The sequence below is a fragment of the Notolepis coatsorum genome (assembly GCF_963971535.1).
Source record: "Notolepis coatsorum genome assembly, chromosome: 2".
NCBI lineage: Eukaryota > Metazoa > Chordata > Actinopteri > Aulopiformes > Paralepididae > Notolepis > Notolepis coatsorum.
In genome coordinates, this window is record NC_140166.1 from 62,247,356 (window position 1) to 62,261,983 (window position 14,628).

At 41.6% G+C, this 14,628-nt stretch overlaps 1 protein-coding gene across 1 annotated transcript in view; it reads left to right on the plus strand.

Moving 5' to 3' along the window:
- Positions 1-4,789, plus strand: part of mfap1 (microfibril associated protein 1) — a 42,130-nt gene extending 37,341 nt beyond the window's left edge. Inside the window, exons 7-8 of the mRNA XM_084309120.1 lie at positions 3,374-3,463; positions 4,292-4,789. Coding sequence (XP_084165246.1) covers positions 3,374-3,463; positions 4,292-4,480 — 279 coding nt within the window. The 3' untranslated portion in view covers positions 4,481-4,789. The remainder of the gene's footprint in view (positions 1-3,373; positions 3,464-4,291) is intronic.
- The last annotated feature ends 9,839 nt before the right edge of the window (positions 4,790-14,628 follow it).

Genomic DNA, 14,628 nt, shown 5'->3' on the forward strand with positions numbered 1-14,628 from the left:
AGTAAATAAAGTAGGGGAGCGCCATCCCACCCATTGCACGAGGTCTCTGCAGTGTACTTCTTTTTATCCGGGCCGGTTTTTTGTTCCAGATAAAGGATGATATCTGGTTGTTTATCTTGGAAAATAATGTTTTAGTTAGGAAGACTGGGAGACTGAAATATATATATAAAAATGTAGGCAATACCTTCATCTTTATTGTATTGATTCTTCCACCCAGGGAGAGGGGCAGGGGGTCCCAACGTTCAATATCTTTCGTCAGATTAGATAATAAAGGCTGATAATTAGCTATATATAGGTATTTAAAAGGACATGAATCTTGCATACAGGGCACACAAAATCCAAACCTTAACGAGAAATGTTTTCAGACTAAAATTTTCTCTTTATTTGCCCATAATGGTAAATTACAGGGACATAACAACTGTATACAAGACATCAATATGTTACGCTTTAAATTAGCAGTGCAACTCATGTTTTTTTATTGAGTGTGTAAATCACTAATGGAACAAAAACAACAAACTGTGTGTGTGTGCGCTTGTAGTACTCCTTGAATGAGATCATCACACAAACATACACACCATTGCATTAATCAGGAGTACAAGGAACTCTGTATACCTTTGTTTCACAATGAAAAGTGCTTTATAAATAAAATGAATTATTATTATTGTAAATAACCCCATGAAAGGTTTATTATTTGTATGGGTAATTACCTGCTTCATATTTGTGATGTTACTGGTTTCAGTGTGTGCCTAAAGTGATCAATGTGTTGGGCGGTTTATAGAGATATATACCAATTAATGTTTATATATCCGGGACTTTTATTATAAGAATTGAGAGGCCTACTACGGTATGTGTATATGTGACCTTTATTTTGAAAACCCGTGTTGCGACGCAACCATGTTTACGCTTGCGCTTTTGACAGTGAAATGTTCAGTTCAACTTAGCTTGAAGGAAAGACGCTAATCAAAAAGGTTTAATGGACCCGTATGAGGCCATAGCTCTTACGGTGGGACTTTGATTGTTTATAGAAGAGGAATGTAATACTATGCAAAATGAGAAATAAACAGTGGCTTTACCAGCAGTAAGTTGCAAGCCACTTTCATATACGGGGAACCGTGACAATTATTAGTATTACCGTATTTGCATATTGTCTCGTTATTAGATAGATAGATTGATACTTTATTGATCCCCGGAGGGAAATATAGGTAGACACAGTATTTAAGTATTGAAAAACGTCATAGTGGGCTACTCACCTAATGCATGGCTGTGCTCTAGTTCCTGTTGCCCGATCAGCTTGTTCGTTGGCTTTCCATTCATAAATAAATTATAAATGGAAAGCCAACGATGCGGCTGGGTGGCGCAGCGGAGATTGCGCTCGTCACCAATGCAAGAGACTCCGGTCTCGAATCCGGGTGTCAGCATTGCCTCCGGCTTGGGCCGGCCGTCATACTGGCTCAATTGGCAGAGCCAGCGGGTGGAAGTTGATGGGTGGTAATTTGGACATTGTGGACAGCGACTCCTACAGGTCGGTTGAGGGACGCCTGCACAGCAGAGACAGGAAGTAGCGGGGGTAGCGTGAGCCTCCCATGCGTTACACCTCGCCAATGAGAGTCCGCGCTGGCAGGTGAAAAGATGCGACAGGCTGCCTCCTCGTGTACCGGAGGGGACACGTGATGCAAGGCTTCTATCCTCCCTACAACCGACCAGTGGGGGGCATAGTTGAGCACCGTTCAAGACAGGGGAGGGGAGAATTGGAAACACGAAATTGGGATGGGAGAAAAAAATAGAAAAAGGAGAAAAAGTTAAGTGAGTAAGTCGTTCAGTGTCAGGGAGTTTTCAGACATCCAGCACTTGATATCTGCCAGGCAATCAAGTAGCGGTTGTATGGATGTTTTCCCTTTGGGCGGATTTTAGGGGGAGGTAGACCTGCACGTCATCGGCGAAGCAATGGAAAGAGATGTTATGTTTTGCCAAGATCTGGCCTAGGGGGAGTATATATAAGAGGAAGAGGGTGGGACCCAATATCGAGCCTTGGGGCACCCCGCAGGTGAGGGGGGCCACAGAGGAAGTGAAGTCACCAAGTTGGACAGAGAAGGTCCGGTTGCTTAGGTAGGACCGGAACCAGTCTAAGGCGGGGCCCCTAAGGCCTACGTGATGCTCGAGGCGGGCTAAAAGGATGTTGTGATCTACCGTATCAAAGGCGGCTGTGAGTTCAAGGAGTAGTAGTAGGGATGGGTTGCCTGCATCAGCAGCTGAAATCAAGTCATTTAAGACACGGAGGAGGGCCGTTTCAGTGCTGTGTCGTGGTTTGAAGCCAGATTGGAATTTATCATGTATGTTGTTGTGTTCAAGGAATGATTGTAGCTGTGTGTAGACTATGCGCTCCAGTATTTTTGATAAAAATGGCAGTTTTTCGGATATGGTCTCTTATCATCTCTCCACATCGGACGTGGTTGTCATAAGATGGACTGATATCCGCTCTGTTCTTCTTGCAGAGCAAAATTAGCGGCTTAAACTTATTGAAAGGAAGTTCTTCTTTGGCGATGCAATAGGCCACATACATTTTCATCTTCACTTCACGGAGAGTTTCGTTTCGATTGTTCGCTAGGAATTATGGCATTTGGTGTTGGATGTATGGACTCTACGCAGACGGGGACATTGTCTTTAATCACACGATAGACTACAACTACCAAGTAGAATAGCGTGGCCCAGGCCCATCGATTCACTTAACACGCAATTATTTTGTCTATATATAATATCTGTCAGTAAATTCATTCATCGCACAGAAAAAAATTTCCGTAGCACGTGCAACATATATGTCGCACTGTACAGGCCTGTTAATTACACCCGAAGGAGCAGGCTACCTGCAGATCTGAGGGTACGGGTGGAGGATTGTGGAGTGATGAGTTCCTGTAGGTAGAGGGGTGTGTGTCCGTTTATGCAGTTATGGGTGAGCAGCAGGATTTTGTAGTTGAGACGGGGAGCCAATATAGTGGGTGAAGGATGGGGGTTATGTGCTCATGTTTACGGACTCATCAGGATCCTGGCAGCGCTGTTTTGGATGTATTGCAGCTTTTGGATGCTCTTGCCAGGAATCCCGATGAAGAGTCTGTTACAGTAGTCCCGTCTTGAGGAGACAAAGGCATGGACAAGCTTCTCTGCGTCTGGCAAGGTTCGAAATGGGCCTGTAGTTGGCAAGAACCTCTGGGTCCAGGGTGGGCTTCTTGAGAAGGGGACGGATGATGGCAACTTTTTACTACTACGACTACTACTACTGCTGCTACGACTACTATTGCTACTACTACTGATACTACTGCTACCACATGATCGAGTTATGGTGTGTTAGGAGGATGATGATGATGTGTTTTTGTTGCAGGATGAAGAGCAGGACGTCTTCAAGAGAGATTTCAGCGCTCCGACTCTGGAGGACCACTTCAATAAAACCATCCTACCTAAAGTCATGCAGGTCAGTTATTATACACATTAATATTCCAGATACGAGCCAATATCCTGGTTAAGGTCTTATTCAGGATAAGGGGTTTATATACACATTAATATTCCAGAATAACCTTTCATACATAGTTCCAGGTTTATTACTGGGATAACCTTTCATACATACGGTAGTTGTAGGTATATTACGTTAGTAGTGTTAGGGGTTATATAACATAATTCCAGTTATATTACGGGCAGGATAACATTACAGACACAGTTAGTGATGTCTCAGAAATGTTTGTCTGAAGAAGTCTGTCACCAAAATTACATTTATTTGTCTTGATATACAGTATGAACTGGTGTGACTGAGTGTGTGTGTGTGTGTATATATATATATACACACACACTATATGTCATAGTAATAGGGATGGGTACCTTTCACATTTGAACCGATACCGGTACCAGTACCTGTGAATCGATACCGGTACCCAACGGTACCTTTTTTCTGTACTTTAGTCGCAAGAAATTTAATTTACCTACCTCAGTCGTGAAAAAAAAATCCAAACTTCAAATAACTACAATTTCGACAGTTTTCGGCTTGCCATTGCTCCGACTGCTTTGTTGTTGAATCAAGTTAAATCCTAGGTAAGCATATATTGTGCGTGTGAACGTTGACATGAAAAGAAAAAAGTAAAAAAAAAAAAAGTTATTTTTATTTTTATTTTTTTCTCTCTGTATCTCACGTGATTCGATACTCGGTAGTACCGACGTGTTTCGGTCCGGTACCTCAAAAGTACCGAATTCGGTACCCATCCCTTGAGCTGTATGGTTTCTGAATTATTTTGCCTCCTCCTCTCCTCAGGTGAAGAACTTTGGCCGTTCGGGACGCACCAAGTACACCCACCTGGTGGACCAGGACACCACGTCGTTCGACTCGGCCTGGGCGCAGGAGAGCGCGCAGAGCGCCCAGAACAGCAAGTTCTTCAAACAGAAGGCGGCCGGAGTACGAGACGTGTTCGACAAACCCACCGTGAAGAAGAGGAAGATCTGAAGAAGACCAGGGTTGGGCATCGTTTGGATTTGAACGCTTTCCGGTTTCCGATTCCGATTCTCCATATCGATTCCTGTTCTGAACGATTCTCGGTTCCGATTCTTTGAGGTGCAGGTCACAGCTTATTTCGCAGGAGATTTTTATTTTTTTTTTTTTTTCATACTATTCACATTGTCAGTTGACTTGATACAGTTTAATTTGGTTGCTGTACTGTAACTAGGGTATTAATTAACAAAGTAAATTTTTTGGCTTGCTTGTTTGGCACACCCACCTCCAAACGCCATTAAATATTGTTTCAAATAAAAAGCGACATACTATTATTTTGTGTCATGTTTCCAAATAAGATTGGCCACAACGGAATGCTTTCTACTTCAATTTGTTTGTTAGAATAGATTACCTCGCTCCGTTGAAACTTCACTGAGCTCAGCACACAGACATGATAATAATAATAACGACAACAAATAATAATAGCTTCATTTTACATATCGCCTTTCAAGAGACCCATGCAAGGTCGCTTTACATAGATGGGGGGGGGGGAATAACAAAGTAATAAAGATAGTGGACAGACTATGTAAATATGATGATGGGATTCAAGTTCGCGTTTTTATTGATCATAGGCATGCTGTCAGAGTATGACATTCTAGAACATTTGTCGTCACAGATCATGTCATAATAGAACATAGGCTACATGGCATGGTCCATCGTGATATTGTAGACTGTTATTACTGTACCACCCATTGTGACAACAGCCTTGTGAGCTCCCGCACACAAACATGATGGAATTCAAGTTCATGTTTGTATTGATCACATAGGCAGGCTACACATGGCGTATACCAGGGATCGGCAATAGGCGGCCCGCGGGCCGACATTGGCCCGCCAGCAATAATTTCTGGCCCGTCAGATTATTTTGAGAATATGATATTTATTTTACGTGCGGGAAATATTCACTCGGGACGCCAGGGTGTCTTTTATTGTGAAGCTGTATCTATCTACCGGTAGTCATCAAAAGCATGTCTGTCACTATAGCCAATTGAAATGCTAGAAATGGTCACATGGACTGGGAGAACCAATGGAATAGTCCAACCGGGCCGCGTGTATAGTTCCCTAACGCACTTTCACTTCCGCGTTCGAGATGGAGCGAGTAACAAAATGTGTTAAAAAAAAAAAGAAAACATCTTTGGATAGCTTCTTTGCAACAGGGAAATATAACTCTTCTTTTAATAAACAGGAGCCATACTTAAAATACGGGTTTATCGCAACAGGTCGGTGATTCTTGCGTGCCGAGCCGACGTCCTCTCTGCATAATATGTGGCGACAACAACAACAACAATAACGAGGAAATGATGACAACTGTGTTCAAGTTGGCAGATAAAGTAGCTGCATTCAACGCCAATCTGGAATTGGAGGGCGGCGAGTGGATATGTGACATGTTTCAAACATTAGCAGGGATTTTGGAGGACTTAACAACAAACAAGGTATGGTGAGTCGTGTTTTCATGCATTCTGATCTGTTCATCACTCGCCGCGGTGATCTGCAACAGCTGCAACTGCTGTTCATGAATGAATGAATGAATGAAAACTTTATTTAACAGATTGCAGAATGGGTACAATACAGTACGGCGCAATACACACAATTGTTAAGGGGATGCAGACCAGAGAAAAACGTTTGTCTTTTTTCACTATATTAAATTAGCCATTGTTTTTGATCCTGGCCCGCCAAGCAATGGCTTGGGGAAAATCTGGCCCGTGGCCAGATCTAATTGCCGACCCCTGGCGTATACTATAGGCTACATCATACATGGCAGTGAGATTCATTGTTCTTGTATATGCTCTCGTATTATTGTTTATATAGGCTACCCAATACTGACATCAAAATAGATTGTATGCCTCTAGAAATCATATGCAGCAGGTAGAAAATTGACGGAAAATCCGTCGCGATTTGGAATAAAATTGAGGAGAACTTTAATCCCTGGGTATTAATCAAACAAAACGGGAAAAGGCAGTCATATTCCAGCACAGTCTTTATTAGTGTTTGCGCTGCCCAGGCAGCAATGGTTAATAGATATCATATCCGACATCACCGTACGTGTACACGTCTGTCAGCCTGTCACATAACACGCTTCCCTCGGCTTAGTCCATTTTTCCACATTTCATGGGGGTATTCCATTATCGTATAATTTATGGTTAATCGGGGTGGTTCTGGTATGGAAATACTTAAAACAGTGCACGAGCTCAAACGTAGGATCAAAGTCATATTTATCAAGACAGGTGTGCGTAGGACCTGTGTACGCACGTGTGATAAATCCCGTTTTTTTTGTGAGTGCACATATTCTAAATTCTGTGCTTAAGTATGGAAATAGAACATTTTCTACGTCACGTTGATGAATGAGGGCCCAGGGCCCTCATGTATCAACCTGACTTACGCACAGATATGTGCTTAAGCCGTGCGTACGACCATTCCTAAGCAAAGTGTGGGATTTATCTATTTGAACTTGTGCTTGACTTTGTGCGTATATTTAAGCACAGGTCGGACCATGCGTAGGTGGCGCCGGTGGTAGAATATTTTCACAACGCGGAAATAAGCACTGACTGTGCTCTGCGTAACTCAACTCGTTATTATTTTGCGCATATATTGCAGAAATACGGGAACGTTTTGATTATATTTAAAAGGCTTTGCCATTGTTAAACGGAATAAGTGGAACCCCGAAGCTGTAAGCAGAATACAAGTCATATGAACACCCACGATATAAAAACGCATTGCAATTAGAACAGACAGAGGTTATTTGTTGAGTGTATGTGTATACAAAACCCTTGCAATAAATGTCTTATGAATGAAAAGCATACATGCTCTGGACACAGAGCATATATCGTGTGGGTGATATTACAGAATTTCACTTATTTAGTTTTACAATGTCAAAGCCTAAATCAAAACGTTCCCGTATTTCTGCAATCTATGCGCAAAATAATAACGAGTTGAGTTCTAACAAAGAACGTATTACATGCTGGTAGGCTGATAGAGTAAACTATGATATGAATATGATATGATCATATAAATACTGGTCCGTCCGCGAGGATATCGAGGACTCGGATAGCCATTAAGCCATTTGAGAATATAGGCGGCCTATAGCCTATACATATTATTTAATGTTTTCATAAGCGTAAAGATACAACAGCTAGATTAATGATCAAGTTAGTTTACTGTATGCAGGCTTCGCAGGGCTGTGTGTTATATATGCGCAAGTTACTGTTGCATAATGTAGGCTGGCTGCTATTATATGTAATTCATAGGCTACCTAATACCAACAACAAAATGGATTGTATCATATGCCTCTACACACATTATATTATACACATCATATTATATCTTGGTTCGGCAGCGCCTCTGAACAATCTCTCAGAGTTTGCTCCATCAATAAACGCGCATTTTGGCTGATAATGTGCCGGTGGCCCGAGTCTCATTCAGGCCTAATTGTATTTAATTCAATTGTAATGTTATTACTGGGGTATCTAAAACATCACAATGTAGATCAGGGTTATCCACTGAAGCCATAATGACTGATCAGAACCACGTGCTCATGACGAGCGCACACAATAGGCATTGTAGAGCGCAGAGTTGGCGTGCTGAAATTGATTTAATTTCAGTCATTACAGTGCTTAATGTTGGGTCATCTCTTGTCATTTATTTCTGTCAATGTGCTGGTTCTGTAGCAGGACTGGGTCAGTCAACATCCTTGGCTCCCGGCGCACCGAAGATTATAATGGTATTTATCAACACGGAGTGTAAGAACAAGTAGTATTTATCAACACTGAGTGTAAGAACAAGTGGTATTTATCAACACTGAGTGCGTACGACCTGTGCACGCATTTTTGATAAATCCCGATTTTTCTGTGCGTAGAGACATTCTAAATTCCGTGCGTAGCAACGAAAACGCATTATTGATAAACGAGGGCCCTGGAGTTTAAGAGATATTTGAAGTCCATTCCATGCAGTAAACGGAGTGGAGTACACAAAAGCCCTCTTCCCAAACTCGGTGCCGAAGCGTCCTTGAGCAAGACACTTAACTGCTCCCGATGAGCAGGTTGGCACCTTGCATGGTTTGCTCCACGCTAACCCTACATGGTTGTTAAATAGATTCGTTTAGATTAAAATGTATTGTCATCATTATACAGTACAGTACAACGAAAAGAGGTTTGGCATCCAACCAGAGTGCAAATGTAGCCGTAAAGTGCAACAGCAATATACAATGTACTGGTGATTAAACTGGGTACAAGATATACAAATGAGTACTACTGAGTGTAGTGCTAATCAGAAGTATACAGAGTTGTAGTATAATAAATAAAGACGGTATGACTACTACTGACCAGCAGCCTAACTAGTAAGAGTAGGATATATGTAGATATAGTAAAGGAATAAGTGCTGGTAAGTACAGACGGGTGAGGATAGGTATATAGTGAGAATAAATATATATATATTTGGTATATACAGCATTATTGTACATGCTATCATACAGAGCTATGGCTTATATTTTATTTCAAACCTTTATTTATACTTGTGAAAGCACTGAGGTTTCCCTCATTTACAGTGATGATGAGTTAACAAAGGACACAAATGTCCGATATTATCGGCCTACCGATATTATCGGCCGATATTAGCATAAAAATGTGATATCGAAAAATATCGGGTTTAAAAAAAAATTAAAATTACATTTATTTAACCTTTATTTACCCAGGCAAGCAAGTAAGAACAAATTATTATTTTATTTATTGTCAAAGTATGCATAATGTTGTGTTAATTACACAACAAGAGATATGTAATGTTAATATCGAGCATCCCTAATCATATAACAGTTATTAATTACAATGAATTACAATTACTACAATGATGGATTAAAACAATTACATCATTCAGTACATAGGTCAAGTGCAATGCCTTTAAACTCCATGCAGGTGTACAAGCAAGTATATAGAGTGGTTATGCAGGTATATTCAGACAAATAGCAGGGGTATATATATATGCAGTAAGTATAAAGATATAAATGTAAATATGCGGTATATACAGCACTGTTGTCCATGCTATCATACAGAGTATATGGGTAGACGGTGATCAACTCGGTAACCATCCGGATTACAACGTTATTCCTCCATGTTCTATTCCTGTCACTTATAAGAGGTTTAAGTCCTGCTGGCTCAACGCAGCAACAGACTTCCTTATCTTTCACACGCTGCTGACCAAGAGAAGCCTTAGATATTATTAGAGATTGTAGATATCTCTCTTTCACACGCTGCTGACCATGAGAAGCCTCTCTTTCACACGCTGCTGACCAAGAGAAGCCTTGGATATTAGAGATGGTAGATATCTCTCTTTCACACGCTGCTGACCAAGAGAAGCCTTAGATATTAGAGATTGTAGTTATCTCTCTTTCACACGCTGCTGACCAAGAGAAGCCTTGGATATTAGAGATTGTAGATATCTCTTTCACACGCTGCTGACCAAGAGAAGCCTTGGATATTAAAGATGGTAGATATCTCTCTTTCACACGCTGCTGACCAAGAGAAGCCTTAGATATTAAAGATGGTAGATATCTCTCTTTCACACGCTGACCAAGAGAAGCCTTAGATATTAGAGATTGTAGATATCTCTCTTTCACACGCTGCTGACCAAGAGAAGCCTTCGATATTAGAGATTGTAGATATCTCTCTTTCACACGCTGCTGACCAAGAGAAGCCTTCGATATTAGAGATTGTAGATATCTCTCTTTCACACGCTGCTGACCAAGAGAAGCCTTAGATATTAAAGATGGTAGATATCTCTCTTTCACACGCTGACCACGAGAAGCCTTATATCTCTTTCACACGCTGCTGACCAAGAGAAGCCTTATATCTCTCTTTCATACGCTGACCAAGAGAAGCTTTAGATATTAGAGATTGTCGTCGACTAAAGACGCACTTCAACCATTATCTGAAAAAAAATATATATATCTAACTCTAACTAACCTTACTGTCATGCACTTGTCCTAATAAACTAACACTGTAACTCTCAACATATATATTACTATAATATATATATAATACTAAAGATATATCATATTTTGACTTTGCAGAGGTTAGTTTTCCCTGGCTAATACACTCAATTTAGGTTCTAAAGGGGTTTAAACATGTCCTTTCATGTAATACATGTTGTACAGTTGTACAGTGTTCCCCACCCACCCCTCCTACCCAACCACCCCCCCCCCCCCCCCCCACCCCACTCACGAACCACCTCCAATGTACAGCCCCCCCCCCCCCACCTACCCAACCTCCCCCAATGTACAGTTTTTACGTCATACTCTTTTCTGGACTCTTTTTGTATCACAAACAGTACTGTATTTGCAAATCTGGTATGTCATAAATGTATAGATGTAGCAGTACTGTCTATCTGTATGTCATATATGTCCTGATTAATTGAAAATGGGGGACCCTGATGTAAACTAGACGAAAGTCTTTCTCTGGTCTGCATCCCCTTAACAATTGTGTGTATTGAGCTGTACTGTACTGTAGGCCTACCCATTCTGCAATCTGTTAATAATGTTTTCAATCAATCAATGTTGGGTTAATTATAAACTGATATATATTATCCAGTGAAATACATGTTGGGTTAATTATAAACTGATATATATATATTATCCAGTGAATGAAATACATGTTGGGTTAATTATGAACTGATATATATTATCCAGTGAAATACATGTTGGGTTAATTATAAACTGATATATATTATACATGTTGGGTTAATTATAAACTGATGTATTATATATATTATAAACTGATATATATTATAAACTGATATATATTATATATATTATAAACTGATATATATTATAAACTGATATATATTATATATATTATAAACGTATATATTATATAAACTGATATATATTATATATATTATAAACCGATATATATTATATAAACTGATATATATGATCCAGTGATCGATGCACAACGTGACTTTGTTTTTCAGCAAATCTCTTAGTTACAATTAGATTTTATGAACTAAGCAGGTGGCATGTTTGCAGCTCATGTATTTAAGATCATTATTAGACAATTCAGCCTTTCCTCCTTTGAATATAGTTACTGTATGTCATCTGGACTCTGCCCCGCAAATGGAATGTCTACAGGCCCTTTTCACACATCAAACGAATTAGCCTAATCTCCATGAATGAATGAATGAATGAAAACTTTATTTAACAGATTGCAGAATGGGTACAATATAGTACGGCTCAATACACACAATTGTTAAGGTGATGCAGACCAGAGAAAGACGTTTGTCTTGTTTACATCAGGGTCCCCCATTTTCAATTCATCGTGACATTTATGACATACACAACATACATGACATAGGGACATACATGACATACAGGTATATAGTACTGTTGGATCTTTGCTGTATAGTTTCAGTGCAAACACAGCTATAATGAGGAAGAATATTAAGATTTTTGTTTTAGATGGTAATGGGAGCACAATGACCCTATGAAGACAAACCAATGCAAAGTCAGTGGGAGTTCCTGTCTGTACAAGCTGACTGAGCCTTACTGAAATATACTTCAACTGACTTTGCATTGGTTTGTGGCTAACTATCTGGAGCTAGTACGAGGAACAGCATGGTTTTTGATTAATTGATTGAAAACTTTATTAACAGATTGCAGAATGGGTACAATACAGTACGGCTCAATACACACAATTGTTAAGGGCATGCAGACCAGAGAAAGACTTTCGTCTTGTTTACATCAGGGTCCCCCATTTTCAATTCATCATAACATATATGACATACAGATAGACAGTAACTGTTACATCTAGACATTTATGACATACCAGATCTACAAATATACAGTACTGTTTAAGAGTACAACGCCTGTCACATAGACCATGGCGTTGGAAACTCTTGAGACAGCGTTTCTAAAAAGAGGGTTAGTCCCTTGTTTGAGCCGAATCTGGGTTTAACATGATTTGTGGAGCTCCCTCTGGTGTTGTGGGTGTGGTATTCACTGTCCTTTGGGAAGTATTTTGACATGTACCTGGGTACCTTAGTGGTGTAGTGTATCTTGTAGACAGTAAATTTCGCAGAGTAAATTTTACTCAAACTGAGTAAAATTGTACTCGGTTTGAGTAAAATTGACTCCGTTTGAGTAATTGCTGTACTCTGTCGTCTACTCTAAGCCATCCTAGGTTGTCAAAGTGGGCAGGGGTGAGGTGGGTTCTAGAGTTCAGAGCTGAGGGCTTTTTCAACCTGCAACTTGTCCCTGTCAGAGACCAGCAGGGCTGAGTCGTCTGCGAACGGGAACAAGCTGCAGTCACAAGCTGATAAAAGTGGATTACTTAGATTGATTGACGTTTCGGTGAGGAAGCTGTGAAGGTAACTGTGAACGCGTCACGCAGACGCCTGAAGTGCAGCCAGTCTGAGTCACTGTGTGAACACGTCACGCAGACGCCTCAAGTGCAGCCAGTCTGTGAGTCAGGACCTGTTCTGCTGGTAGCCCCTCTGGTACAGCTCTGGCGGTCAGATATCCAGTCAGCTACGCTCTACCCAGCATTCCTGGAGGCCCCTTCACTCAGAGACCCAGTGCCAAAGCACACGGTAGACAAAAGCAAATGAGCAGATGAGACTACATGCAATCTATGGCTTCAATAAAGCTAGAGGTAGAACAGTTGGACACCATCCAAGCCTGTGTTCACAACATTAACCATAGTTCACACAATGTTCTCTTCTGAACAAAATAGTTTTAAGATCCCTAAGAAAGGGAAGGAATACAAATGTGGTCAGAGGTTTGTAAATGACTCATAAGGCCACAGAGCAACCGTTAGCCTGACAACACAATCCATCCATTCATGACCCGCAACACAGCCGAGTGCACTCGGGGGGGGGGGGGCTGCAACACAGAGGGGGGAGGGGGGGGGGGCTGTGCACTCAGGGCGGGGGGGCTGCAACACAGAGGGGGGTGGGCCTGTGCACTCAGGGGGGGGGGCTGCAACGCGTTCAACTTATGCAAGGGGAGCACCTTGGCAGATTTCCACACTTGCGGGACTATGCCAGATGCAATAGAAAGGTTAAAGATGTGTGACAATGGCTCACAAATGACAGGTAACAGGGAGGAGGTCAAACGAGTTCAGGGGCTTCTGAGAATTAACCTCAGAGAGGGCAAAGACAAAATACAGGAGGAAGTTGGAGGGCTAACTGGAGAACAATGACATCAAACAAGTGTGGACTGGAATGCAGACCTAAACCGGCGGGGGGAAGGGGAGTGGATGGAGACGTAGACCGGGCTAATGAGCTAAACTTGTTTTACAATAGGTTTGATACAGCGGCCCGGCTAGTCTGTCGTCGTCGTCCCCCCCCCCCCCCCCTGGGCTGCTGGGTGAGAAGTTGGAGGCGATGCAGGTAGAGGCCCTCCTGGTGTCCTGGGTTGTTGACTATCTGACGGGCAGACCACAGTACGTGCGCCTACGGAGCTGTGTGTCAGACAGACTGGTCAGCAACACTGGGGCCCCGCAGGGGACAGTCCTCTCTCCCTTCCTCTTCACTGTCTACACCAACGACTTCCACTATCGGTCAGAGTGACCAGGGCTGTCCCCGACTAAGGATTTGGATGGTCGACTATGATTTGCCAAAATGTGCCGTTAGTCGACTATTGGTCGACACAATATATATATATTTTTTTTAAAGTATATTATTTAAAAAAAATGTCCTCTGCAAAAGCATGCAATTGGTCCACTGATGGATACATCTTGATATTTGTCTAGTCTAGTGTGTTCATTAGATGGGTGAAATCCTCTTTCAGTGCCTCTGTGCCTGTTTTCGTAGGCAGTTAGCCTCTGGTATGCGTACCATTAGCGTTAGCCACGCTTCTAGGCCTCTTTTCTTTTGGAAAGAATGATAGAATTTTTATTTATTTTTTTTAATTATTATATTCGACTAAGAGGTTGGCCAGTCGACTACGGCTCCTTTCGACCGATTAGTCGACTAATCGACTAATAGGGGTCAGCCCAGTCCTGCCACCTTCAGAAGTTTTCTGATGACTCTGCAATAGTGGGATGTATAAAGGACGGTGACGAGAGGGAATACCGTTAACTGGTAGTGGACTTCGTCACATGGTGCGATAAAAACCACCTGCA